Raw genomic sequence first — 26,935 nt, forward strand, 5'->3', positions numbered from 1 at the left:
CTGTAATTATCAATGCATCTTGATCGCATGTTCAATCAATATCAGACTGCAGCAGCTGATAAAAATCTTCTATTTCTTCATCTTTAGCCCTAGTGGTTGGTGCGTAAATTTGAATAATAGTCGTATTAACTGGTCTTCCTTGTAGGCATATGGATATTATCCTATCGCTGACAGCGTTGTACTTCAGGATAGATCCTGAAACGTTCTTTTCGACGATGAATGCAACGTCATTCCTCTTTGAGTTGTCATTCCCAGCATAGTAGACTATATGATTGTCCTATTCAAAATGGCCAATACCAGTCCATTTCAGCTCACTGATGCCTAGGATATTGATGTTTATGCTTTCCATTTCATTTTTGACGATTTCCAATTTTCCTAGATTCATATTTCGTACATTCTAGGTTCTGGTTATTAATGGATGTTTGCAGCTATTTCTTCTCATTTTGAGTCATGCCACATCAGCAAATGAAGGTCCCGAAAGCTTTACTCCATCCACGTCATTAACGTCGACTCTACTTTGAGGAGGCAGCTCTTTCCCAGTCATCTTTCGAGTGCCTTCTAACCTGGGGGGCTCATCTTCCAGCACTAGATCAGACAATGTTCCGCTGCTATTCATAAGGTTTTCACTGGCTAATGCTTTTCAGAAGTAGATGCCGGGTTCTTCTTCCTACTCTGTCTTAGTCTGGAAGCTCAGCTGAAACCTGTCCTCCATGGGTGACCCTGCTGGCATCTGAATACTGGTGACATAGCTTCCAGCATCACAGCAACACACAAGCCCCCACAGTACGACAAACTGACAGACACGTGGGAGATTGTAGCTTTAGTTTTCTTCATTATTCCTTGCTCCCGAAGGGGTGAGACCAGTGGAGTATCCTAGATGGCTGCTCACAGGCTTTTAAAACCCCAAACGCTACTCACCAAAGTAGAATGCAGAACATTGTCTTTTTAAACTATGTTATGCCAATTGAACTAGATATTCCCTGATACCATGGTCCCCACAGTTGCACCTAGGGCCCTTCTGAGGCACCCTGGTGGTACAACGGTTAAGTGCTTGGCTGCTAAACAAAAGGCTGGCAATTCCAACCCAGCAAGCAATTTCATGGGAGAAAGACCTGGCAATCAGCTCCCATAAAGATTACAGCTTAGAAAACCCTATAGGGCAGTTCTGCTTTGTCACAAGGGGTCACTGTGAGTTGAAATCTGCTCAATGGCACCTAACAACAACAGCAACAGGGACCTTTTAAATTACATATGTGGCTCACTTTATATTTGTATTGGACACCCCTGCCCTAGAGCCTTCTTAGGCTTTGTCATGCCAGTTCAGAATTGGCCAAAGGCTGTTGGAGGGAGAATCTTTGAAGGGCTGAGCCTTGGGAAGCAGACTGAGTTACTGAACCCCAGGACCACAGATACCCCCAGGTAGCAAGAGGTGAATGGGATGGACCTCAGGCTCAGAAAGAAGAAATGACCTGACCAAAATCACACAGCAGAACTGAGACTATAGCCCAAGACTCTGTTCTGCAGGTCAGTAGGTACTACAGGCACCACTAGGGCTTACCACAGCTTTCTCTCCCCAAAGCCCAGCAACCGGGGCGATGTTCTCTCTCTTCTCTCTGGTGACAGGCAGGAGGCAGCACCATGAGGCTGTGGCTGAGAGGCCTGCTTCTCCAGACTCTGAGGAGCTTTCGAGGATTCTGTGGGTCTCCGGGGCAGCAGGCACCTCTGCCTACCCCTCCGAAGATCGTGGCCACCTGGGAAGCCATCAGTCTGGGAAGGCAGCCAGTGCCTGAGTACTTCAACTTCGCCCATGACGTGCTGGATGTGTGGAGCCAGATGGAAAAGGTGAACCTGTTGGTGTCCTGCTGTCCATTGTGGGCACCTGAGACTGACCTCAGATATCCCCATGAGACTCAAGGCTATAAGACATGTGGATGTGGACATTTTGACCTGGGAATTTTGCAAGTCTTAATATCTAAACTGAAGCCCTGGTGGCACAGTGGTTAAGAGCTCGGCTGCTAACCAAAAGGTCAGCAGTTTGAATCTACCAGCCGCTCCTTGGAAACCCTATGGGGCAGTTCTACTCTGCCTTTACTCTACTCTGTTCTATAAGTCTGCCTTTAGAGGAGCAGACTGCCACATCCTTCTCCCATGGAGCAGCTGGGAGCAATAGGTTTCTTTTTGTCACAATGAAAATATTCTGGATTTAGAATAAAGTGACGACTATAGTACCCTGTGACTATCCTAAAAATAACTGAGCCGTAAACCTTAAAATGGCCAGTTGTATGACATGTGAATAATATCAAAAGAACAGGAAAAGTACAGGATGGTGCAAATCATATGCTATCTTTTGCATTAAGAAAATAGGATGGAAAACGAGAACCTACCTATATTTGCATAAAGAAGCACTAAAAGGCTAGGTAGGAAACCAATCAAAGTAGGTACACACCAAGCAGGTGTAGATAGATAGGACAGAGGATGGGAGTAGAACTTCTCAACGTTTCACAATACCTTTCCATATTGTTTTCATTTTTGTGACCTATTAACTATTGGTAAAAATTAAATAAAACTTTAAAAAATTAAAAAAAAAAAATTTCAGCCAATGGCTTAGATTGCTTTTCTTCTTGTACCGCCATCTAGGCTGGACACCGGCCCCCAAATCCCGCGTTCTGGTGGGTTGATGGCATGGGAGCAGAGGTCAGGTGGAGTTTTGAGGAGCTGGGGAGGCAGTCCAGGAAGGCTGCCAACGTGCTGGGAGGTGTGTGTGGCCTGCAGTCCGGGGACAGAATGATGTTGGTGCTCCCGCGGATCCCGGAGTGGTGGCTGGTGAGCGTGGCATGCATGCGGACAGGTCAGTGAGTGTGGCTGGGAGTTCTAGTGGGGGCTACACAACCCATCAGAGCTTTTTGGTTTGGGGGATGGAGCAAAATGAACTCTATGGAGAGTTTTCTTTACTACCCCTTTGCCCAACCATCACAAACTTGATTTATACAGAAACCAGGCAGTAATACCAATGAGGAAAGCAGGCCAAGTATGAGGCAACAGAAAGTGGAGAGGACTGTGGTAACCTGGAGACCACATGTGTTGCCTGACAGGGGCAGCTGCTTCTCAGCTCCAACCAAATGCTGCCAGACAGGAATGAGGGCCAATGTCATTACAGCTTCTAATTTTGTAATAGGTCTAAGTCTTAGTTTCATTATCTGCACAATAATCTGCTGCTGTCAAGTCAATTCCAACTCGTAGTGACCCTATAGCACAGAGTAGAGCTGACCCCACAGGGTTTCCAAGGCTATAAATCTTTACATGCAGACTACCACATCTTTCTCCCGAGGATCAGCTGGTGGGTTCCAATCTCCAACTTTTTGGTTAGCAGCCAAGTGCTTTAACCACTATGCCACCAGGTCTCCATATCTGCACAATAGATATGATAATAGTATCTACTTCCCAGGGTTGTAAGGATTAAATGAAATAATGCAAAGCCTTTAGCACATGTAAGTGTTCCATAAAATTTTTCTAGATGTTATTATTAATATTATTATCTTTTTCAGCTCAGGCATTCCAACCCTCTCCAGACCCTTTTTGCCCCCATCTCTCAAGGAGGATACTGGGTCTAGACCTCTTCATAGGGCTCTTTCTCTCCCCTACTGCCCAGCCATCATCTCCTGTCTTTATGGTGTCAGGGGCCGTGATGATTCCTGGTGTCTCTCAGCTGACAGAGAAGGACTTGAAGTACCGGCTGCAGGTGTCCAGGGCTAAAACCATTATCACCAGTGACTCCCTGGCTCCGCAGGTGGACGCCATTAGCGCCGACTGCCCTTCCCTCCAGACTAAGGTGCTGGTGTCAGACCTCAGTCGGCCAGGCTGGATAGACTTCAGGGAACACCTCCGGTAAGTTGGGGCTTTCCAGGAAAATGGGCGCAACAAGGAAGCCAAGGCATTCCCCCTTGAAGCAACAAGAGGTGGGATGCATTGCTGACTGCACACAAAGAGTAAAGCAGAAAGGAATATTCACTTTGGCAGCCACACGGACCTGAAAGCTAATCCTGGTGACCACCTTAACATTTTTCAAGGTCACTCACTTGTTCTGTACTGGATCTGTCACTAGCTTTTCTGTGCCTTATTTGCCTCTACAATGTTAGTGATAGTTATACAAACAAACCAACCAAGCAAACAAATCTGTTGCCAAAAACCAAACCCATTACCATCAAGTTGATTCCAACTCATAGCGACCCTCTAGGGCAGAGTTTAGAACTGCCCCATAGGGTTTCCAAGGCTGTAATCTTTACCAAAGCAGACTGCCACATCTTTCCCCAGCAGAGTGGCTAGCGGGTTTGAACCACAGACCTTTTGGTTAGCAGCCGAGCACTTAACTACTGCACCACCAGGGCTCCTTATACAGCTATTAGCCGGAATAAATAAAATAACTTACATGGTGCATTCAGTTCACAGCCAGTGGTTCCTTAGTGATATAATAATAGCTGCCATGTATTGAGTGCTTATTGTATGCTAGGCACTATGTTAGGAAAGCATTAACCTGCATACGTTCATGTAACAAAAATTTAATGAACATTTACTTTGTGGTATCGTGTTTGGTGCTCAGAACACAATAAGAAATAAGATATCGCCTTAATTAATCACTGAAAAAAAAAACCCTATGAAGAGTGCTTTATCCCAGTTTTACAGGTGAGGAAACAGAGATTTGGAGAAGTGACTTGCTCAAGGCCCTAAAAATGCAGTCAAGTCAGGATTGGAACAGGGATCTGCCTTATCCCAAAGCCAAGGATACATTTGCCTTTGAGCAAGATGCTGGTAGAAACCTATCTGGGAAGTTGAGACTTTGTCCTGATAAGAGGTCAGAGCCAAAAAAGGGTCCTTTCAGGGTCCTGCACTGTTGAGTCACAAGTCCCCATCCTACAGAGAAACTGCATCAGATTCGCCTGGGTGCTGTTTAAATACAGATTTCAAGGCCCCACACCTGAGCTACTGAACCAGCCATATCTAAGCGTGGCCCTGGGGATCTATATTTTAAAAATCTATCCAGGTGATGTTGATGAACTGCTAGGTTGGTCTAGATCAAACAAACAACAACAACAAAAAAAACCCATTGCTGATGATTCAGCTCATAGCAATCCTATAGGACAGAGTAGAACTGTCCCATAGGGTTTGCAAGAAGTAGCTGGTGGATTCAAACTGCCGACCTTTTGGTTAGCAGCCGTAGCTCTTAACCACTGCACCCCCCGGGGCTCTATCAGGGATTCTCAATTCTAGTTATCACTGGAGTCACCTGAGGAGCTTTAAAAAACACCAATGCCCAGGCCTACCCTCAAAGATTCTCATTTCCTTTTGCCCAAGGTAGGGTTGAGGCAATGATATTTCTTTTTAAAACTTACCAGGTGTGATGGTTCATTTTAGCTGTCACCTTGGGTAGGCTATATTTCCCACTAGTATAGTTACTGTGATTAGATGAGTTGGTCTTGAGTACAGCAGATTGCCTTCCATAATGTAATCACTTCCCATAATGTAATCTAATTTAATGCAATCAACCAGTTGAGGTCATACTAGCACAGGGTGGACCCTAAACCTAATCAGTTCTGAGTTATAAAAACACCAGAATAGACACAGAGACACACACACAGGAGAAGACATATAACATGTGAGGATTGTCTACAGCCAAGGATCACTGGCAGACACCAGGAACTAGGAGAGAGGCTCAGAGAAGGAACTGGCATGCCTGAGACTCTGATTTGGAATTTTAGCCTCCAGAACTGTAAGAGAATAAATTTCTGTTCTTTAAAGCCACCTACTTGTGGTATTTGTGTTACAGCAGCACTCAGAAACTAAGACATGAGATGATTCTAAGATGCAGCCAGAGTTGAGAACTAGTGGGTTAGATGATTCTCTAGATCTCAGAACTTTAGGAGTTACTCAGATCTTGAGCCTCTGAAATTGGTGAACCCTTTAGAGAACAGCCCTAAATCATGAGGAATTGGTGTGGAGGTGGGGGTGGGGGGAGGCTGTGCCTAAATGTACAGGCATATGGACATGTGTGTGACCCACCAGAAAGTCCTCATGCCCTGGTAAAAGTGCATGGGCTCTTTGGAGTGAGTCATTTCACCATCTGGAGCCTCAATTTCCTTGTCTGCAAAAGAGATATGATAGTGCCTACTGAGTGAGGAGGCTGTAGGGATTAGAGATAATGCAAGCTGGAGCTCTCAGCACAGTGTCTGACAAGTGGTATTCATAGACACAGCTGTCAGCATTGTTGTTATAAAGTTTATTGTTATTATTGCTATTTTTATTACAAGTAGTATCACTGGTATTTTCACATTTTACAGAGAGGCATCTGCAGAGCACACCTGTGTGAGGACCAAAAGTCAAGATCCACTGGCCATCTACTTTACCAGTGGTACCACCGGGGCCCCCAAGATGGTCGAGCACTCCCAGTGCAGCTACGGTTTGGGTTTTGCGGCCAGTGGAAGGTACTGGGGGCAACTCGCCGGGCAGGTCCAAGGCACAGAAAGTAGGCGAGTGAGCTGGAGGAGTGGAGTGGGGGGCAGAGTAGCAGGAATTGAGGTCGGAGAGATAGCAAAGGGGCTTCTCAGGTAGGATATTGGAGGCTTTAGCTTTGATTCTGAGCCAAGCAAAAGCCATTGGATGGTTTTCGGCAAACAAGTGGCTGGATTTGATTTGTTTTTTAAAAAGGATCACTTGGGATTCTGGGTTAAGAATGAACTGTAGGAGGCAGAGGATGAAGCAGGAGCCCGTTACACTGAGAGGCATTGTAGTAAGAAATGACGGTGGTGGCTTGCCCAGGGAAACAGCAGGGGAAGGAGCGAGGTGAGATTCTGAATGCATTTTGAAGGTAGGTTTAATAGGATTTGCAGGTGGATTCCATGTGGAATGAAAGAGAAAGAGAAGAGTTAAGGATGACTCCAAGGTTTGTGATAGAAGGAAGTCTGTTGGATGTGCTGGTCTGATGGAAGTGAAATAAGGAGCTTATTTTTGACACTGGAAGTTTGAGATGCCTGTTAGATACCTCGGTACTGGTAAACCAGTTGCTGTCAAGTCAATTCCAGCTTACAGTGTCTCCCTGTGTGTCAGACTCGAACTGTGTGCCATAGGGCTTTCAATGGATGATTTTTTGGAAGTAGATCACAAAGTCTTCCTTCCAGGGCACCTCTGGGTGGACTTGAACCTCCAACCTTTCAGTTAGTAGCCAAACGCATTAACCGTTTGCACCACCCAGGGACTCCAGACATCTATCTCCTTACCCATAGTTAAAAGCAGACATGTTGAGCAGGCAGTTGGATATATAGTAAAACCTGTGAAAGCTGGAACCTGTGTAAGAAGGAAACCTGTCAGAGAAGGAAAACTCAGATATTTTCCACTAAAATGAGTGATAGAAAAGTATTAAGACTGCAACCTGTGAAAGGCAGAAAAGTTGGGAGACCCAGAAAAACAAGGCAGTCCGGTCAAATCCTGGCCCTCACAGGTTTCACAGTACATGTCTAGATTTAATGAGAAAGATTCAAACTGGAGTTATCAGCAGCAAGATGGTGTTTAAAGCCATGAAATCAACACAGTAATATCCACTGAAAGAAAAGTCTAAGAACTGAGCTCCTGAGGCATTTGTACATTGAAGGCAGAGGTGAGAAGACTTAGCAGAGGGCATTGAGAAGAAACAACCAATGGGTAGATGGAACCAGGACAGTCTGTGTCCCAGGATCCAAGTACAGAACTTGACCATTTTTCTGTCTTCCAAGTTTGAAGGCAATGTTTCCTGTTCCTAGGATGGCCTTCCTTCTCAGCCTCACCCCTGTAGTTCTCGTACATCATTTGAGTCTAAGTTAGGTGTTACCTCCTCTATGAAAGCATTTATAAGATCTGATCGCTACTCTTGGTTAGATGCCCATTTTCTGTAGTTGTATAAGGCTAGGTGTTTCTTCTCTCAATATATGGTCTTCAGGGGCTTCCCAGATATTTATATTTATTGAACTATAAGCTCCTCAAAGCAAGGCTTTTTGTTTATTTCTATATCCCTAATGATGAGCTCCAACCAACTGGAAGAGATCCATATTTGTGCCCATTCCAAAGAAAGGTGATCCAACAGAATGCAGAAATTATCTAACAATATCATCAATATCACTCACAAGTAAAATTTTGCTGAAGATCACTCAAAAGAGGTTGCAGCAGTACATCGACAAGGAACTGCCAGAAATTCAAGCTGGATTCAGGAGAGGACTTAAAACAAAGGATATCATTGCTGATGTCAGATTGATCTTGGCTGAAAACAGAGAATACCAGAAAGATGTTAACTGTGTTTTATTGACTATGCAAAGACATTCAACTGTGTAGATTATAACAAATTATGGATAACATTGTGAAGAATGAGAATCCCAGAACACTTAATTGTGCTCATGAGGAACCTGTACTTAGACCAAGAGGTAGTGTTTTGAACAGAACAAGGGGTTACTACACGGTTTAAAATCAGGAAAGGTGTGCATCAGTGTTGCATTCTTTCACCATACTTATTCAATCTGTATGCTGAGCAAATAATCCAAGAGGCTGGACTACATGAAGAAAAACAGGGCATCAGGGTTGGTGGAAGACTCATTAACAATCAGCAATATGCAGATGACAGAGCCTTGCTTGCTGAAAGCAAAGAGGATTTGAAGCGCTTACTGATGAAGATCAAAGACTATAACCTTCAGTATGGATTATACCTCAATGCAGAGAAAACAAAAATCCTCACAACTAGACCAATAGGCAACATCATGATAAATGGGGAAAAGTTTGATTTTGTTAGGGATTACATTTTACTTGGGCCCACAATCCACGCCCATGGAAGCAGCAAGCAGGAAATCAAATGACGCATTGCATTGGGCAAATCTGCTGCAAAAGACCTCTTTAAAGTGCAAAAAAGCAAAGATGTCATTTTGAGGACTAAGGTGTGCCTGAACCAAGCCATGATATTCTTAATCACTTCATATGCATGTGAAAGTTGGACAACAAGTAAGGAAGACCAAAGAAGAATTGATGCCCTTGAATTATGGTGTTGGTGAAGAATACTGAATATACCATGGACTGCCAGAAGAACAAACAAGTCTATCTTGGAAGAAGCACAGCCAGAGTGCTCCTTGGAAGCAAGGATGGAGAGCCTTCGTCTCACGTACTTTGGACTTATTATCAGGAGGGTCCAGTCCCTGGAGAAGGACATCATGCTTGGTAAAGTAGAGGGTTGGTGAAAAAGACGAAGACCTTCAATGAGATGGATTGATACAGTGGCTGCAACTATGGGGTCAAACATAACAACGACTGTGAGAATGGTGCAGGACTGGGTAGTGTTTTGTTCTCTTGTACCTAGGGTCGCTGTGAGTGGGAACTGAGTTGATGACACCTAACTACAACAACAACATTGACCTCAGTGCGAATGCTAAATAAATGTTGGCTGAATAAAGGGAGTGCACTTATCATACTATATTGAGATTATTTGTTCCCTCAAATATCACTCCCACTAGACTATAAACTCCTTGGAAAAAGGGAACTTGTCTTTTAAATTCTGTACCCATAGCCTAGGGCATAGGTACCTAGAAGGTGCTCAGTAAATATTTGTTGAGAAATGGTTGACTTCATGGTGCTTTTCCAGATTTGACCAGCATAAGTGAGTACCCAGTATGGGCAGGCCACCAATTAATGTGGTAAAGATAGTAGAATCCTTTTTAAAGGCAGAGGAATTGCTGAGGGTGCTGATTTTATTTCCTGGCAGGCGCTGGTTAGCCTTGACCGAATCGGACATCTTCTGGAACACGACTGACACTGGCTGGGTGAAGGCGGCCTGGACCCTCTTCTCTGCCTGGCCCAATGGGTCTTGCATCTTTGTGCATGAGCTGCCCCGTGTTGATGCCAAAGTTATCCTGAATGTAAGAGACAAAAACGCCACTTAACATGTTGAGTGTAAGTGAGTGGGAAGTAAATGTCAAGTTTGCAAGAGAAAAGGCATGAATCACTGACCAGAAGGCTTCTTTGGTCCTAATATTAACCAGCAAGTTCCCAGAACCTTCCACAATCTGAATCCTGTTCACCTGGCTACCTTCAGTCTTTGCCTATGCTAGATCCTTAGACATAAGACCATTTCATGCTTCCAAACTTTTGCGTATCCTATTTCCTCTGCATGGAGTGTCTCCACCTCCCCTATTCTATGCTCCTGTCAGAACCCTATTTCCTTTTCAAAATCTTGGGCAAAATCATAATCTACTCGCAAACTCTACATGCTCACATCCATTGGGCTGAGTGTGATTATTTTGCCCAACTCTAGAGCTCTGATGACTCCTGACTAGCCTCCCAGGGTTTTCTCACAGTAAAGACATGGAGCAATTTCCTTCTGCCCTGCATATCCTAACCACAATTCCTTAAAACATCAGAGGGCCCATGCTCTTTGCTCTGAGTCAGGCTGTACCACGTAGGGGTTTATAGCACACACTGTGCAAATCAGTCCGATCCAGAGTCTTCCGCTCATTAGCCGTACGGCTCTGGGAAAGTTCCATCACTTCCCAGAGCCTCTGTTTCCTTGTCTATGAGAAAACAATAATATCTTTTTATAGGGTTGTTGTAAGAATGAAATGAGATAATGTATATGAAGTTTTAGCATAGGGACTGGTACACAGTAGATTCTTAACACAATTCAACCCATTACACTCCACCCTTTTGCCCCCAAAATTCACATTCTTGCAACATGCAAAACATATTCATCCCATCATAGCATAGTAAAAGTCTTAAATCAAGTCCAAGTCCAAAATTCAAAAATTCTTCTTCATCTGTGAAATCTGGAACACAAGTTATGGGGTTCCAAAGGTACAATGGCAAAACAGGCCCAAGCTAGACATTTCCATTACAATTGGGAAAAACTGAAGGGAAAGAAGGCATAACAGGCACCAAGCAAGTCAGCAGAACACATTACATTAGCCCTCAAAGCTTTGAAAATAATCCTCTGTTCTCTGAGACAATTTACACAATAACCCTGCCCTCCAGCCTCTAGGTATTGGCCACATTCTCCAGGTTCTGAGTGCAGGAACCCTCTGCCCTGGGCTTCAGGCCCACTGGGACAGCAACTGTTCTCTCTCAGCTTTAGGTGCACCATTCTCCTAGTCCATCTGAGTGGCAACTCCACCCTTAGAAACACCAGAGCCCATGGCTCCACCCTTTGAAACCACTGAGGTCATGGCTATACGTTTTGAGACTGAGGCAGCTCAGCTTCTTGTGTTTCTTGTCTCTTCAGCTGTTTCCTGGCTTCTTGGCCTCTCGGCTTCTTGGGCCTCACACCCGCATCTGCTCTGCTGGGGCTAGTGTTCCAAAGCACAGTAGCTCCACTGTTAAGTGCCCAGAGGCACCCACTTCACCAGGAAGCCTCCTGCACACATGCAGTCAGCCCTCTGGCTTCATGGGTTGGCAAGCCTAGCTCCACCAATAAGTGCCCGGATGTTCCCCACTCGACCAGGAAGCCTCCTGTGCACAGGCACTCGGCTCTTTCACTCCATGCATTGGCTCCAGCACTGTCTTACGTTGGTCTCCTGGTTCTGCTGCTGGTGCTTCTCTGCTGCTGCTGCTTCTTTGCTGCTGCAAGTTCTCTCCTGCTTCTGCCCCTCTGCTGCTGTTGCACCTCTATCCATTCACAGTTTCAAAACCACTTCCACATTTTAGGTATCTGTTAGAGCAGCACCCCACTTCTGGTACCAAATTCTGTGTTGGTCATCTAGTAGGTTACAAGTCCAAATTCAGGGCACCAGCTCCAGGGGAAGGCTTTCTTTCTCTGTTGGCTCTGGAGGAAGGTCCTTGTTCTCAATCTTCCCCTAGCTGAGGAGCTTCTCAAGTGTAGGGACTCTGTGTCCAAAGGATATGCTCTGCTCCTAATGCTGCTTTCTTCATAGTATGAGGTCCCCAACTCTCTGCTTTGTTTCCCTTTCCTTTTATCTCTTGACGAAAGGCCACATCCCAGGGAAAATCCCTTTACCTTGGATCAGGGAGGTGACCTGAGTAAGGTTGTGTTATTATCCCACCTTTTTTTTTTTTTTTAATCCTCTCAACATAAAATTACATTACAATCACAAAATGGAGGACAACCACATGGTACTGGGAATCATGGCCTAACCAAGTTGGCACATATTTTGGGGGAACACAATTCAATCCTTTACACACATATTGATTATTATCACTATCAGACTAATCACCATCACTACATATTCACACAGGCTATATCAGCCAGTGTGTTTACTCTCCCTCCACTGCCTCAACCTTGATGTTGTATACTGATTATCTGTTGCTGGGTAGTAAATCACCCCAAAACTTAGCAGTTTAAAACACAAATAATTGTTATCTCACAGTTTCAGAGGCTCAGGAATACAGGGGCAGCTTAGCTGGGTGGTTTTAGCTCAGGGTCTCTCACAAGGTTGCAGTTAAGGTGATGGCCAGAGCTGGAGTCATCTCAAGGTTCTACTGGGGTTGGAAAACCTGCTTTAAAAGAAACTCATATGGTTTTTGTTGTTGTTGGTTACTGTCAAGTCAATTCTGACTCATAGCACCACCAGGTGTGCAGAGTAGAACTGCTCCACAGGGTTTTCAAGGAATTGACTTTTCAGAAGCAGATTGCCAGACCTGTCTTCCGAGGCACCTCTGGGTAGGCTCAAACTGCCAATCTTTTGGCTCATGGCTGAGCGCTTGACCGTTTGCACCACCAGGGAGCCATGTGGTTTTTAGCAGACTTCAGTTCCTGGCTGGCTGTTGTCCAGAGGCTCTCACTCTTCACATTGTGCACTTCTCCATAGGGACTGTTTACAACATGGTTGTTGGCTTCCCCTACAGTGAGTGACCCAGGCAAGGGAGAGACAGTGAATACACCCAAGACAGTAGCCACAGTCTTTTTATAACCTAATCTCAGATGTGGCAGACCATCACCTCTGCAGTATGCTATTGGTCATGCAGACCAACCTAGGTACAGTGTGGGAGGAGACTCCATGAGGATGCGGATACCAGGAGGTGGGGTCCTCAGGAACCATCTTGTAGGCTGCCTACCACACAGAGTTCTCAGCTTCCCTCCTGTGTTTATGAGGACATCAAGACCCAAGCCATCTGTGGCAAGTCTAAGCCCATCTTCCAACCTTTGTTTTTGTTTAGACTCTCTCCCGGTTCCCAATCACCACTCTCTGCTGTGTCCCCACCATCTTCCGGCTGCTTGTGCAGGAGGATTTAACCAGGTACAGACCCTCTGTTTTGTGCTTTGGGGGCCTAAGTATGTGAATAAATGCCACAGTGCCCACAGCACACCCACTCACTATTCCACATCTCTTTCTCTCTCACGTACTGGTGCGTGCACGTGCGCACACACACACACACACACACACATTCCCTATACAAGCACTCAGGTACACCCACTCCTCAAGCAAACTCACTCATGCACACACATACCCCTCAGGGATGAGCTTCTGGCTGGATTTAATCATTTAAGGCTTTAGGGAGTCTGACATTTCAGTCTTTGAAGTGACCTGTTTCCTCACCACACAGCCATGGGTCACCCCATCAGCAATGTGTCTGTTGCTTCCATGAGATTAGAGAAAGTGTTGGATAATCATTAACCACCTATGGAAGGGGACTTATAACTTGAGCCCTAATGCCTTGTGGGACCCATAAGACACCACATTGGAGGTTCCATCCCCCAGCTCCTCTGGCCCCAGACTAGCCCCAGCCAGCCACTCTCTGAGTGTATGCCATTGGGCACCCAAGAGAAGGAGGCAAGAAAACATGGATGGCTCCCATCCTATGTGACTCCAAAGCAACATCTGCTGGCAAAACACGGCTAGTTGCTAGGGTACGTGGAGGGAGGACTACTGCGCTCCAGTAACCCGTGGATCCAGATCTATGGCTTGTCTCCTAGCCTCTCCCAAGTCATGGGGAACTGCCCATCTTCCCTAATTACATGCACCCGACCATGACTTGCCTAAAAGATGAAGTTCTTACGTAAGACTCAAGATGAACTCTTGTACGATATTAAGAATTCCTCCCATTCATTGGTCTGTTCTCTGTATCTCCACATTATGATTTTGACCAAAAGCAGGCTGAGTGATTTATTCAAGAACAATTTGGTTGAAAGATACTTGGCAATACTGAGTAATTTAGCCAAAGCCAATTCGATCTAAGGGGAAAAAAAAAATGGTTATAATGTATTTGCAATCGTTAATTTTTCACATGTTGGATAATTGGTTAAATAACTGGTTGAGGGGTATTTTATAACATATTAGGATCTTTAGGGATTTTGGGTCCATTTTTCTGACTTGGGGGGGTTCTTAAAGGGATACACTTTATCTAATTTGTAAATTATCCATCTTTTTAAACCAAATTGTTGTTTTGCCCAATTTATTATCAATCAGTTTGTTTACAGCTGAATTGTTTTGGCTGATTCACCTGGAGCTCCCCAAGTTACGCCAAAGTCTACTATATGAGGTTCTGATTTTATTGCAATGTTGGGTAGGATTGGTTTTGTTGAAATTATCTGTCCACGAGGAACATCCTGTGAAGCCAGAGAATCCGGGCACTCAGAGAAGATTTTAAAACATAGGCATTGATCCTCTAGTGCTTTGGGGAAGGTCCAGTACCTGGACCCGGGGAAGTAGTGTAGGGGCCTGGGTGGGGTGGAGATCCTGACATTGGCTGCCTCATTTCCCTCGCTGAGAAAGGTACCAGTTTCAGAGTCTGAGGCACTGTTCGGCTGGAGGAGAGGCCCTCAATCCTGACGTGAGGGAGAAGTGGAAGAGCCAGACGGGACTGGAACTGCATGAAGGTTATGGCCAGTCTGAAACAGTGAGTGCTGATGGGCTGGGTCCCTTGCCCAGTTCCGCTCCACCTGACCCCTCAGCCAGCAAGTGCAGCCTGCTGGCCTCCAGCACCCTCCAGCCTGCCTGGCCCTAATCTCAGAGAGGCTGGTCAGAGATTACCCTGCTCACAGGGAGAGAAGCTGATAACAAAATGCCATGGGCTCTTCTGTCCTTTTGGTTTAAAGGAGTAAATTATAGATCTTAGACCCTCCCGTTGTTGTTGTTAGTTGCCATCAAGTCCATTCCAACTCATGGCGACCCCATGGGTGCAGAGTAGAGCTGTGTTCCATAGGATTTTCAAGGCTGTGACCTTTTGGAAGCACACTGCTAGGCCTGTCTTCCGAGGCACCTCTGGGTGGGTTTGAACTGCCAAACTTTTGGCTAATAGTCAAGCACTTAACCATTTGTGCCACCCAGGGAGCCTATATTCTGCTAAATAAAAATATTCCTAAGAAAGGAAAACATGAAAGGTTCAGGAGTTAGTTGTCTCTGAGTTGGTTAAGTTTCAAAACTTCCCAAAATGAGATTTGAGACCGAGAACGTGGGTATATGCTGTCAGGAGAAGTACCCTTCTGGAAGGGTTGAAGGATGGAATTGAAAAGTCAAGAAGTCTAAAATCTGATGTTGCTTTTTTCACAATTACACCATTGCCTGTAAAACAACTCTCATGGACAAAGGTGCTGTTTACCTCCACTAGGACACATGACATCTGTCCGTGGTCAGAGTCCAGGATCCTAAATGGCATGCTCTACAGCTGTCCAGGCAGTTTTGGGGATCAGCTGAGTCTTTTGGCTTAGTGACACACTAAGTTTGTTACTTACAAGTACCCATTAGACTCTTCAATATATGTTTGTTTATTACAGAAAGAAAAATGAGAGGGAAGGAGAGAAGGAAGAGAGAAGGAAGGGGTGAGGAAGGAAGGAGAGAAAGAAAGGAAGGAAAGAGGAGGAGGAGGGAGGTAGGAAGGGAGGGAGGGAGGAAGGAAGGAAGGAAGGAAGGAAGGAAGGAAGGAAGGAAGGAAGGAAGGAAGGAAGGAAGGAAGGAAGGAAGGAAGGAAGGAAGGAGAGATGGTAAGGGAGGATATACAGAAAGGAAGAAATGAAAGGAAGAGAGGGAAGGAGCAAGAAAGGAAGGAGGAAGGAAGAGAAAGAAAAGGAAATTAGGAAGAAAGACGGCAAAAGAGTTAGGAGGCAGGGACAGAGAGACAGGCATCTACCCAGAGGACGCTAAAGGAATAAAGCTTCTTCTTACTGGTACTGGTCTCTCTCCAGGTTTTAATCTGTGCCAATCTAAGAGGCACAAAAATCAAGTCTGGATCCATGGGGAAAGCATCTCCACCTTACAATGTGCAGGTAGGAAGTTTGTCCCAAATGTTGGTGCTGAGGCTTCATTTGAAGAGGGGCAAGACATATGCCCATGGGTTAGCAATGCCAGGCTTGGCTGATGGGGTGGCCTGGCTATGCAGACCTCCAGACAACTTCTCTGATCTCTCTGCCAGATTGTGGATGATGAGGGCAATGTCCTACCTCCAGGAGAAGAGGGGAATGTGGCTGTTTGCATCAGACCCACCCGGCCCTTCTGTTTCTTCAACTGCTATTTGGTAAGAGGCAGGGAATGGCCATTCTGGGAGAAGTTATTGTGTGCCAGCCATTGCACTCCACACTTTATAAACATCTATTTGTTTAACTCTTACAATAACCGTATAAGGTGGGTTGGTACTCTCATTGATAAGTAAAAGGAAGCTAGAAAGGTGAAGTGACTTATCCAATGTCATACAACTAGCACCTGCAGGATGTCGGATTTAAGCATGGGTGTGTCTGAGAAGGCCCCTGGGTGAAGCAAATGGTTTACACTCATCTACTAACCTAAAGTGGAGCCCTGGTGGCACAGTGGTTAAGAGCTTGGCTGCTAACCAAAAGGTTGGCAGTTTGAATCCACCAGCCGCTCCTTGGAAACCCTGTGGGGCAGCTCCAGTCTGTCCTATAGGGTCATTTTGAATCAGAATCAACTCAAAGGCAATGGGTTTTTTTTTTTTTTTTTTTGGTTTACTAACCTAAAGGCTGGTGGTTTCAACCCACCCAGCAGTGCCATGGAAGAAAGGCTTGGTTAGCTGCTCCCATAAAGATTATAGCCAAGAAAACCCCATGGAGCACAATTCTACCCTCTAACACATGGGTCCACCATAAGTCAGAGAATCAACTCAGCAACGAGTTGGGTTTTTTAGTTTCTGGTGTCTGAGATTACAAACATATGACATAGGAAGGCAGCCCCATTACTTCACTAATGAGAAAATTGAGATTCAGGTAAGAGAAGGCAAGTGACTTACCAAAGGTCAAACTGCAATTTCATGCCAGAGCCTAGTTCTTCTGTTTTTGTTGGCTCTTGTGTGGATGTAGATTTTTCTTTGAAAAGCCAGTGATTACCTCTCCCTTATACTCACCTTGGCTGGTGTTTATGGTGGGCTTTGTTTTCTCCAAATGCCTCTCCATCCTGGTTCTCAATCCTGCCTGCACATTAGAAACACCTGGGGAGCGTCAACCATCACTGATGCTCAGGCACCACCCCACCCAGTAAAAACCCAGTGCCGTCACCACCCCAGTCTAACTAAATCCAAAGTCCTGATGGCTCAGCTTCCCAGGTGGATGTGCAGCCAATATTGAGATCCATGGCTTTACAGGGATTCCATGTGGTGTGTATATTAAGCTGTCAATCATCTACAATATTGAAACAAGCCGATAAAAAAAACAGTCCGTTTGTCTTTGGAATGTTGTATGTGATATTTGTATTTTCATGGCTTTTCTGCAACTATAAAATAAATACTTAAAACCACAGAAATGTACGTACCAAAAAAAAAAAAAATAGTAATCACAGCAAGCAGAAATAATATTAAAGATTTAATGTATTTCCTTCTAATCATTTTTGTAGGCAGTAGTAAGTCTTGATCTTCCTGAATATTCATTCATTGTTTATTGAGTTCCTACTTCATACTGCTAAGTGTGCATTAACGGTCAGGAAAGATGTGATACTTGTGGGGTTTGCATTCTAGTTGGGAGAAATAGAGGATAAAGAAAAAGGGGACACCGAGCTTCTGTTAGGGCTGATGGTATAATCTAGGGATGGATAAGAATGATGGTTCAACAACATGATGAACATACTTAGTGTCACTGAACTGGACATGTGAAGGTTGTTGAAATGTCAAATGTTTTGTTGCCTACATATTTACTACAATTAAACGCACACACACAGCGCAGTGATGGAGAGTAACTACGAAGCCTGTGTGTATGATGTTCATAAATCCCCATGTTTGTGAATATTTCTACATTATCTGATGGCATAAAGTTCAGTAAAGAATAACTGAATACACAACCTCTTTGGATCTGTGATGATTCCACTGAAGAAGTACGAAAAACCCAAACCCATTGCCGTTGAGTCGATTCCAACTCATAGCGATTCTGTAGAGTAGAACTGTCCCATACGGTTTCCAAGGAGCACCTAGTGGATTCAAACTGCCAACCTTTTGGTCAGTAGCCATAGCTCTTAACCACTACACCACCAAGGTTTTCAAGGAAGTATTAAAGCAATTTGTAAAGCTATTTGCTGGCCAAGAACCTTCACTCTGACGTTTTTCTTTTCACCCCTAACACCAACACTGGGCTTTCTATCAAGTTCACTTCTGTTGTTTTTTTCAATTTTATTGTGGTAAAATGTATATAGCATAGAATTTGCCATTTTTACCATTCTTAGACGTACTGAACTTGTGACATTAATTACAATCACCACATTGCGCAACCATACCACAAATGCAACTCTCTTCTCTGCATTTCTTTAAATTATTCATGAGCCTTTCTCGTGACCCTGTTTTGTTTTAAAAATATGTTCGAATACTATGACCACGGTATCTCTACAGTTATTTGGCATGTGTGGTAATTTTGCTTTCTGTAGCATCTGTACGTTTCCTTCTGAGGCTGGTGTGCTGTCAGGGGTCGGTGCTCTGACTTCCTCCCCCTGCACCCATCCTCACAACAAGCGCCACTACACCAAGAAAGTTAATCCTTTCTGTTCATGGTTTAGGGAAACCCTGGTGGCGTGGTGGTTAAGTGCTACAGCTGCTAACCAAAAGGTTTAGCAGTTTGAATCCACCAGCCGCTCCTTGGAAACTCTATGGGGCAGTTCTACTCTGTCCTATAGGACTCCACAGCAGTGGGTTTGGTTTTTGGTTGGTTTGGTGGCATAGTGGTTAAGAACTACGTTGGAATTGACACCACGGCAACGGGTATTTTTTTTTTAGTTCATGTCTTGCTCTTCTGGAGCACTACTTGTTTGTCAAAAGAGATGATGCCTGTCTATCTCTTTTTCCTCATAGATTGTTCTCTTCAGCGTGTCTTTTTTCTTTTTGTCCCCTAAGAGTTTGTTTTTATTTCTATCTATAAATGCAATATACATGTATTGTTTATTTATCCATTCTCCGATCTATGGTCATTGGATTTGTTTCCAGTCTTTTACTGGAAAGCTGCACTGTTTGTGGCCAAACTTAATTACACGTCTCTGGAACATAAGATGTTAAAGTTGTTCTCCAAAGGGCATCTAGCTGTGTAATTTTTAGATCATGGGATATGTGAATGTTTAACTTCACAAGAAAATGTTTAATTTTGCTAAAGTTGTTGTACCCGCAGAATCCTAAGGGCAAGGGCATGGTCTTTGGGCATTTGTGGTCTCATTCATGGCTAGTAAGAGTATAATGGTTGGGCCCTGTTGATAAAGTAATTTTTGTAATAGTTATTCAGGGATATAAAATTGGTCATACCCTTTGGCTCAGAAATCTCATATTTGGGAATTGCTAGAAAGAAAAGAAATCAAAATGTAAAAACTGTTTGGCACCCAAAGATAGTCACTGCGGCATCATTTATAACTGTGGGAGAAATGGAAGTGGGGAGAATCTCAACATCCAAAATTAGATTATTGGTTGAGTGAATTGTAGTAGATTGACAATCTAAAATGAAAACCAAACCGTTGGCCATTGAGTCAGTCCTGTCTCACAGCGACTCTATAGGACAGAGTAGAACCGTCCCACAGGGTTTCCTAGGAGTGGCTGGTGGATTCGAACGGCCGAACTTCTAGTTAGCAGACAAGCTCTTAACCACTGCACCACCATCTAGCAGTTGTAAAATTGTATCTCATGGTATTCTTGATTTTAATTTCCCTGATTATTAGTAAAGTTGAACATCTCTTTATATGTTTATAAGCCATGTGTATTTCCTCTTTGAAATTCCTGTTCTTGTATTGTCCCGATTTTTATTGGGTTGTTTGTCTTTTCTAATCAATTTATAGAAGTTCTTTCCACATTGCCGATACTAATCCTTTCTCTGTTATTCGGGTTTCGTCTATGTTAGTGCCTCTGTGTTTTATTTATGTCACATTTTCTAACCTAAGGTCAGAAAAATATTTGCTTATATTTTCTTCTAATAGTTTCAAAGTTTTGCTTTTGGAGTTAAAGTCTGCAATCCATCTGTAATCTATATACATATGTAAAAAGATAGAGATCTATCTTATTTTTTTCCATATGGATGATCAATTTGTTGAATAACCTTCCTTTCCCCAGTGATCTGTCATGCTAACTCTATCAGATAAAAAAGTTTGATACATTCATGGGTAAGCTTTTGGCCCTTTCCTCTATTTCGTTGGTCAACTGGTCTATTCCTGTACTGATACCATAGAGTCTCATTTACAACAGCATTATAGGTCAAGGTACCTAGTAGGGCAAGTCTCTACTTACTCAACTTCTTTATAAGTGTTTTTACCTATTCTTGGCCCTTTGCTCTTCCAAATACATTTTAGAATCAGCTTGTCAAGTTCCATGGACAATGTCTCTTAGCATTTTAATGGGGTTGCATTAAATCTATAGATCAATTTAGAGATAATTAATGTCTTTATAATATTAATTTTTTCTCTCTTGGCTAAGAGATCGGCTGCTAACCAAAAGGTCGGCAGTTTGAATCCACCAGCCACTCCTTGGAAACCCCATAGGGCAGCTCCACTCTGTCCTATACGGTTGCTATGAGTCGGAATTGATTCCACAGCAATGGTGTTGTTTTTTATCTTTGCATTTATTTATACCTTTTTTAATTTTCTTCTGTAGAGTTTTAAGTTTTCTGTGTATAAGTCTTACAGATTTTGTGTTTGATTTATTTTAGGTATTTAGAATTTAGTTTTTTTTTTTCTCAGAATGTGTTTTTTTTAGTGAGGTATAATTTATGTGCAGTAAAATAATGCACCTATTTTAGGTGTATAGTTCAATGACTTTTGACAAATATAAACGCCTTGTAACCATCACCACAATCAAGACATAGAACATTTTGTCATTTCAGAAAGTTCCTCTTTGCAGTCAATCCTCCCTCCACTCAGCCCTAGGCAATCATAAAATGGCTTGTTGTCACTACAGATTAATTTACCTTTTTTTTTTTTTACATCCTATAAATGGAATCATAAAGCATTCACTTTTGTGAGTCTGGCTTCTTTTACTCAGCTGACTACTTTTGAGTTTCATCTGTGTTATCATATCAATGTTGGTTTTAACTTTTTATTCCTGAGTAGTAGCTTTTTCTTTAAAGCTTTAGAAATACAAAGTATGATTTTTTTTTTTTTCCCTCTTGACTCCTCACTCTTCACAACCCTGGGCTTTTTAGCTCTCCCCTCTCTTTCTACTTTTAGTGATTTCAGACAATAAAGAGTCTCAGTGTGACCTTATCCTAAAAACAGGGTCATTAAAAACAGGGCCAATAGTCCTGTGCCACTTTCTTGCATTCGACTATACTTCTTAGGGCCTCTTGGATAGGTGGTAGTAGGTGGCTTCCCTTAATCATTTCCTGGCGGCTTCCTTACAATTAAAAAAGGGGAAACAAATTCACCTGGCTACCGTTGCTCCCTGTTCAGAGGGGTGGGGAACTCAATTCTGGCCAGCCTGAGCTTTGGGAACTGCTAGAATTTCTAGTGAGGGGTCCTCAGCCTCCTACGCTGGTCTGCTTGGGCAGTGGCTGGCCTGAATGGCTTTGCACAGATGGCCCTTCCTGGGATTTCTTTGCCTTTTAGGACAATCCTGAGAAGACAGCCGCCTCCGAAAAAGGGAGCTTTTACATCACAGGGGACCGAGCCCGCATGGATGAGGATGGCTACTTTTGGTTCATGGGACGAAATGACGACGTGATCAATTCCTCAAGGTCAAGCTGTCTGATCTTTCTCCCTCCCTGTGGAGTATCACGGGGGCCCTGGGAAGGGGAGAGCACTAGAAGAATTTGTTTTTCTCCTCCAGCTACCGGATTGGGCCAGTTGAAGTAGAGAGTGCCCTTGCTGAGCATCAGGCTGTCCTGGAGTCTGCTGTGGTCAGCAGTCCAGACCCCATCAGAGGGGAGGTAACTATTTCATCCAGGAGCGTAATGTCCTGGTTCTATGCCCATTAGCAAGAGGAAGGTCCAGATTCCCCTATATCTCACTCCCATTCAGGAACCACAAAGCCTGAAATGGCACCACGAGACACACATTCCTTTTGGTTAAGCATTACCCTCATGTCTTTGGAGATGGAAGTACTCTTGGGAGGGACAAAACTGGAAGACACTGACACATACAGAGCTGGATCCAGAAGAAGCTGACAATTGGGCGGGAGATCTTGGTGGCAAGTATAGGCTCTTTTATCCATCCCATCCAATAGGAGGTCTTTTTCCATTTTTAGATGAGGATACAGGCAGCATACCAGTCATGGTTGCTGGGGGCTCTAACCTGGGAGGAATAGTCACCTTGAGGGATGACAGAATAAGTAACCAAAGTGATCTTGATATACCAGAAAGGTGGGCCAAGTTTAATAAACTGGACTTTCACAGGAGAAATGCAAATTTCTTCCTGTGGCTCCCAGAAAAATAGATAGAAAGGGAGAAATCAGTCTAAAGGCTATGTACTTTTCACTGGCTGTCAACCCAAAGCGATCCCAAAGTATGACGTAGTTACCTTTAAGAAGGTCTTCTAACAACAAGCTGCATTTGCAAAGTATCACAGTCACAGGAGTGATCCTCAAAGTGTGGTCCTGGGACTGCTCACAGCTGTGTCTTCTAGAGTTCTCATTAAAAATACAGATATCTAGACCTCAAGTCTGAATAAGAGTGACTGGGCTGTAGACCAGGGAATCTGCATTTTAACCAGCACCTCCACACCACCACCGCTCCCCGCCACTGTGCCCGCTAAAGTTTAACACCACTGATTCAGACTGAGGGAGGTGAGAGTCCCATCTGTGTGTTGAAGAAATCGCCTCTGGAAAACTATGCCTAGTTCTGCATGCCACACATTAACTGGGGCAAATGGCTACGCGCTCAAAGTTAATCCATACATTGTGCTTAGAATAGAGTCTCATACATGGAATGTTTAGCAGTTATAGCAGTAACAGAAAGCTCTTTATAAAATCAGATCTGTCTGAACATGAAATGATAGAGAGCTTCCCATCTTTGGGAGGTATGCAAGGACGTTTGGACAACCATTTAATAGGACGTTGTCAACTGAGTTGTATGCTGGTATGGCTAAGGGTTAGACCGAGAGCCTAAGTTGCCTTTTGGGTCCTTCCATTCTTGTGAGAAACCCATCAGAAGCTGACTTTGAGACTTTTCCCCTTCGTTGGTGGGAAGCAGTCTGCACAAAAGATCTGGGCAGAGAGAGCCAAGGTATAGAAAGTCCATCAGGGTGCGTGGGACAGAAGCATTGCCAGTTAATGTTTACTGATCACATTCATACGTACAATGCCCGAAAGATCTGCCTTTCCCTGCAAGTGGTCTGAGTTTTTTTTTTTTTTTCTCCCAGTCCCTTTTGTCCAAACCCAGGCCTATCTGCGTTTCTAGTCAGACAAACCGGGAAGTAATTGATCCTAAGGGGTTTGCAAAATATTTGCATTTTACAAGAAGCAAGTTGGCTTCTCACGGTATCATTTTTCAGGTATGGGGAATAGTTTGTGGAATAGTTAAGGATCTGATATTGTTCTGCAAAAGTCAACATTCCCAATCATTGATCCTGGAAAGACAACCAACAGAAAAATCAGCGTTGTCCATTTCATTGGCTGGGCGGAGGAGAACTGGTAGAACTTTTGTGTTGGGCTGGTAAATGTCAGACCTTATTCAAAAGGCTAGTTGAAGGAGGAAAGCTTTGCCCTATGAAGCCTGATCTTTTTTTTTTTTTGCCCTGGCAGGTCGTAAAGGCATTTGTAGTCCTTTCTCCAGCCTACTCCTCTTGTGATCCAGAGGAACTAACACGGGAACTCCAGGAGCATGTAAAAAGGGTGACCGCTCCATATAAATACCCCAGGAAGGTAAACACCTGGGAGTAGTCTAGGACAACATGAGCTAGAAAATCAAATCAGCAAATACTGCCCAAGCGCTGACTTAGGGACAGGCCCTGTGCCTTTTCTCCCTGTTCCTTCCTGAATCCTCCTCAAAGCACATATTGTTCTTACTTTAAGAACTGGCCTATAAATCAGATTCTGGGGCGGGGGAGGGGTGGTGTTGGTGCTGAACTGCTGTTGGAAAGTTCATGTTCTCTAGGCTCTAGCCATTTTGATGGTTGTTATTTAGAGAAAACCAGTGAATTTTTCCAGTGAAGTGGCAGAGGGTAATGGTTCTTTCAAGACAAATGTCTTTCCAGAAATGATGATTTCAGGATTTTCCTTTTTTCATCACTAGGTGGCTTTTGTTTCAGAGCTGCCAAAGACGGTTTCTGGAAAGATCCAAAGGAGTATATTGAGACGTCAAGAGTGGGGAAAATGAGGTGCAACCCCAAAGAGGCCCCTAAAAGTTTCAAGGGGGACTGGTAGGATCACTGGTTGCTCCCCTGCTTGAAGCATCATCCTCTCAACCCCATGGATGTCAAGGCTTTCAGCTTCCAAATGGGCATCCCCAGAATCTTTGGGTGATCCTGGAAGAAAGCAGAAGAAAATTACTGACCCAGAGTGAATGGCCATATCTAGTCTAGCAAATGCTTGGTGGCTTGCCACCTCCTTTGTCTGGAGGCATGGTGGGCATATACCTACTGGTCTTACCTACTAAGACCTTCCTGCTGTCCCTGTGAAGGACAGGTCACCATAACTGCTGGGTACTTGTGATCATATTCACTGCTGATGGAACTATAACAGTTTGGCCTTTTTGACAAAGCTATTTGGTAATACCTTCCAGGGCCATGAAATTGGTCATACCCTTTAGCTTAGAGATTCTACCTTTGGAAAGCACCACAAAGAAAGAATTCAAAATGCAGAAAATGCTTGGGGCACAAAGATTTTCACTGCAGCACTGTTTACAACTGTGGGATAAAAGAGGGAAATAATTAACTAACTTGCAGTAGATGAATTCAATAACATATTATGTGGCCATTAAAAGTATTGAAGGGGAATTTATTATCTCTTGAGAAAAGATTAAGCTCTATTAATTTTAAAAATCAGAATAGAAATACTATATACATTCTGGAGAACCACAACTCACAAAAATAAGGAAAAAACTGTAGCTGGAAAAAAGATTGGAAGGAAATACCTGGATATGTTAGAAGTAATTTTCCCGGGATTGGAGAGGGAGGAAAGATAATTGATAATAGTTTTTCTTGTGTACGTGTTGTTTTCTAAGTAAGTATAGATAACAATTTTAATGAAAAAAAATTTCAAATAAACAATCCTCTCAAACTACTCTCTGCCTCGTGTCTAGCTCTTCCTCCACCTACCAACACATCGTCCTCAAAAGTTAGTGTATTACGTCTTATCCAGGAAGGGCACAGGATTTGAAGCCGTGTCCAAGACCCTGAGATTTGAAGGGGTGGCTCTGGCTAGCCCTGTGGGGGAGAAGCTGATGGAAACTGAGGCAGACTCCAAATCTCTTCACCAACCCCCAGCACCTCCACCCACTCACCAATAAATATTTAGTGAGCAATGGCTGTGTGCTGGGCTCTGGGAATACAACGATCAGCCAAAACCAACCCAGTCCTCACCCTGGTGTCCTGACCCTGGTGTCCCTGGAGGTTGACATTATTAGTCAAAGAATAATACAAATAGATGCACAATTGTGATAAATGTCACGAAGGAAAGAATATGATTAAAATATAGATCCAGGGGAGACTGATCAAGGCTGAGGGACTCAGGATGTCAGAGGGGTCTTCCCTAAGGAAGTCCCATGTGAGCCGGGATCAAAGGAAAAGCAGAAATAAACTAAGGAAAGAGGTAGGGGACAAGCTTTCTGGATGAAGGATGCAGCCTGTGTAGAGGCCTTGAGGTAGGAGAAGAATGTCGATTTGCAGTCATAAAGACAGCTCACACTCACAGAATATCCGCTAGTCAAGGCACTGCTCTGAATGATGGGGACAGAGAGGTTAAGCAATTGCTGAAATTCACACAGCTAGTATCTCACAGAGCTAGAATTCAAACCCAAGTGGGCCGGCTCCAATGTCCATACACTTCAACCTCACACTGCAGATTCAGGATGGCCTGGTTTAGGAATTTTGTCTTTCTTCTGTGAGTACTAGGGAGCCACAGACAGTTTTCAGCAGTGAAAAGATCCTAAGGTTTTTTTTTTTTAATCCTTTAAGAAAAAACAACCAAACTTGTAAAGGTAAGTTCCTGTTCTTTATGCCATTTGTCTTGATGGCATTTCTGGACAGGACAAATTGGCTCTATTTTGAAGACAGAAATTCAGACTTTCGCTTGACTACTAACCTAAAGGTCGGTGGTTCAAGCCCACCTAGCATTGCCATGGAAGAAGAGCCCAGTGATCCGTTTCTGTAAAGATCACAGCCAAGAAAACACTACGGAGCAGTTCTACTATGAAACATATGGGGTCTCCAGGAGTCAGAATCGACTTGATGGCAAAGAATTTGGTTTGGCCCAAGACCCAACAGGAGGAGGGTCCAGGGGCAAGGAAAACATGCAGGCTCTGACTGCTCAACGTCATTGGTGCTCATGGATTGAGGGGTTGTGGTTGTGCACTGGGTGCTTCTGGAATTCCTAATGAGCACTTCAAAATGCCAGGAGCTAGAGCTTTCTCCCTTATATTCCTCTGATCCTTGAAGTCCATACA

The 26,935-nt window shown here is 43.9% G+C and overlaps 1 protein-coding gene across 1 annotated transcript; it reads left to right on the top strand.

Moving 5' to 3' along the window:
- The first annotated feature begins 1,638 nt into the window (after positions 1-1,638).
- On the top strand, positions 1,639-26,519 carry ACSM5 (acyl-CoA synthetase medium chain family member 5). The gene is given in 13 exon segments (XM_064295655.1): positions 1,639-1,842; positions 2,638-2,848; positions 3,678-3,885; positions 6,333-6,476; positions 9,764-9,917; positions 13,165-13,244; positions 14,721-14,844; positions 16,130-16,210; positions 16,357-16,458; positions 21,945-22,072; positions 22,165-22,264; positions 24,076-24,195; positions 24,582-26,519. Coding segments are annotated over 13 exon segments (1,749 nt in total). The 3' UTR covers positions 24,675-26,519.
- Positions 26,520-26,935: the final 416 nt, after the last annotated feature.

The sequence above is a fragment of the Loxodonta africana genome, chromosome 12 (genome assembly GCF_030014295.1).
Source record: "Loxodonta africana isolate mLoxAfr1 chromosome 12, mLoxAfr1.hap2, whole genome shotgun sequence".
Lineage (NCBI taxonomy): Eukaryota > Metazoa > Chordata > Mammalia > Proboscidea > Elephantidae > Loxodonta > Loxodonta africana.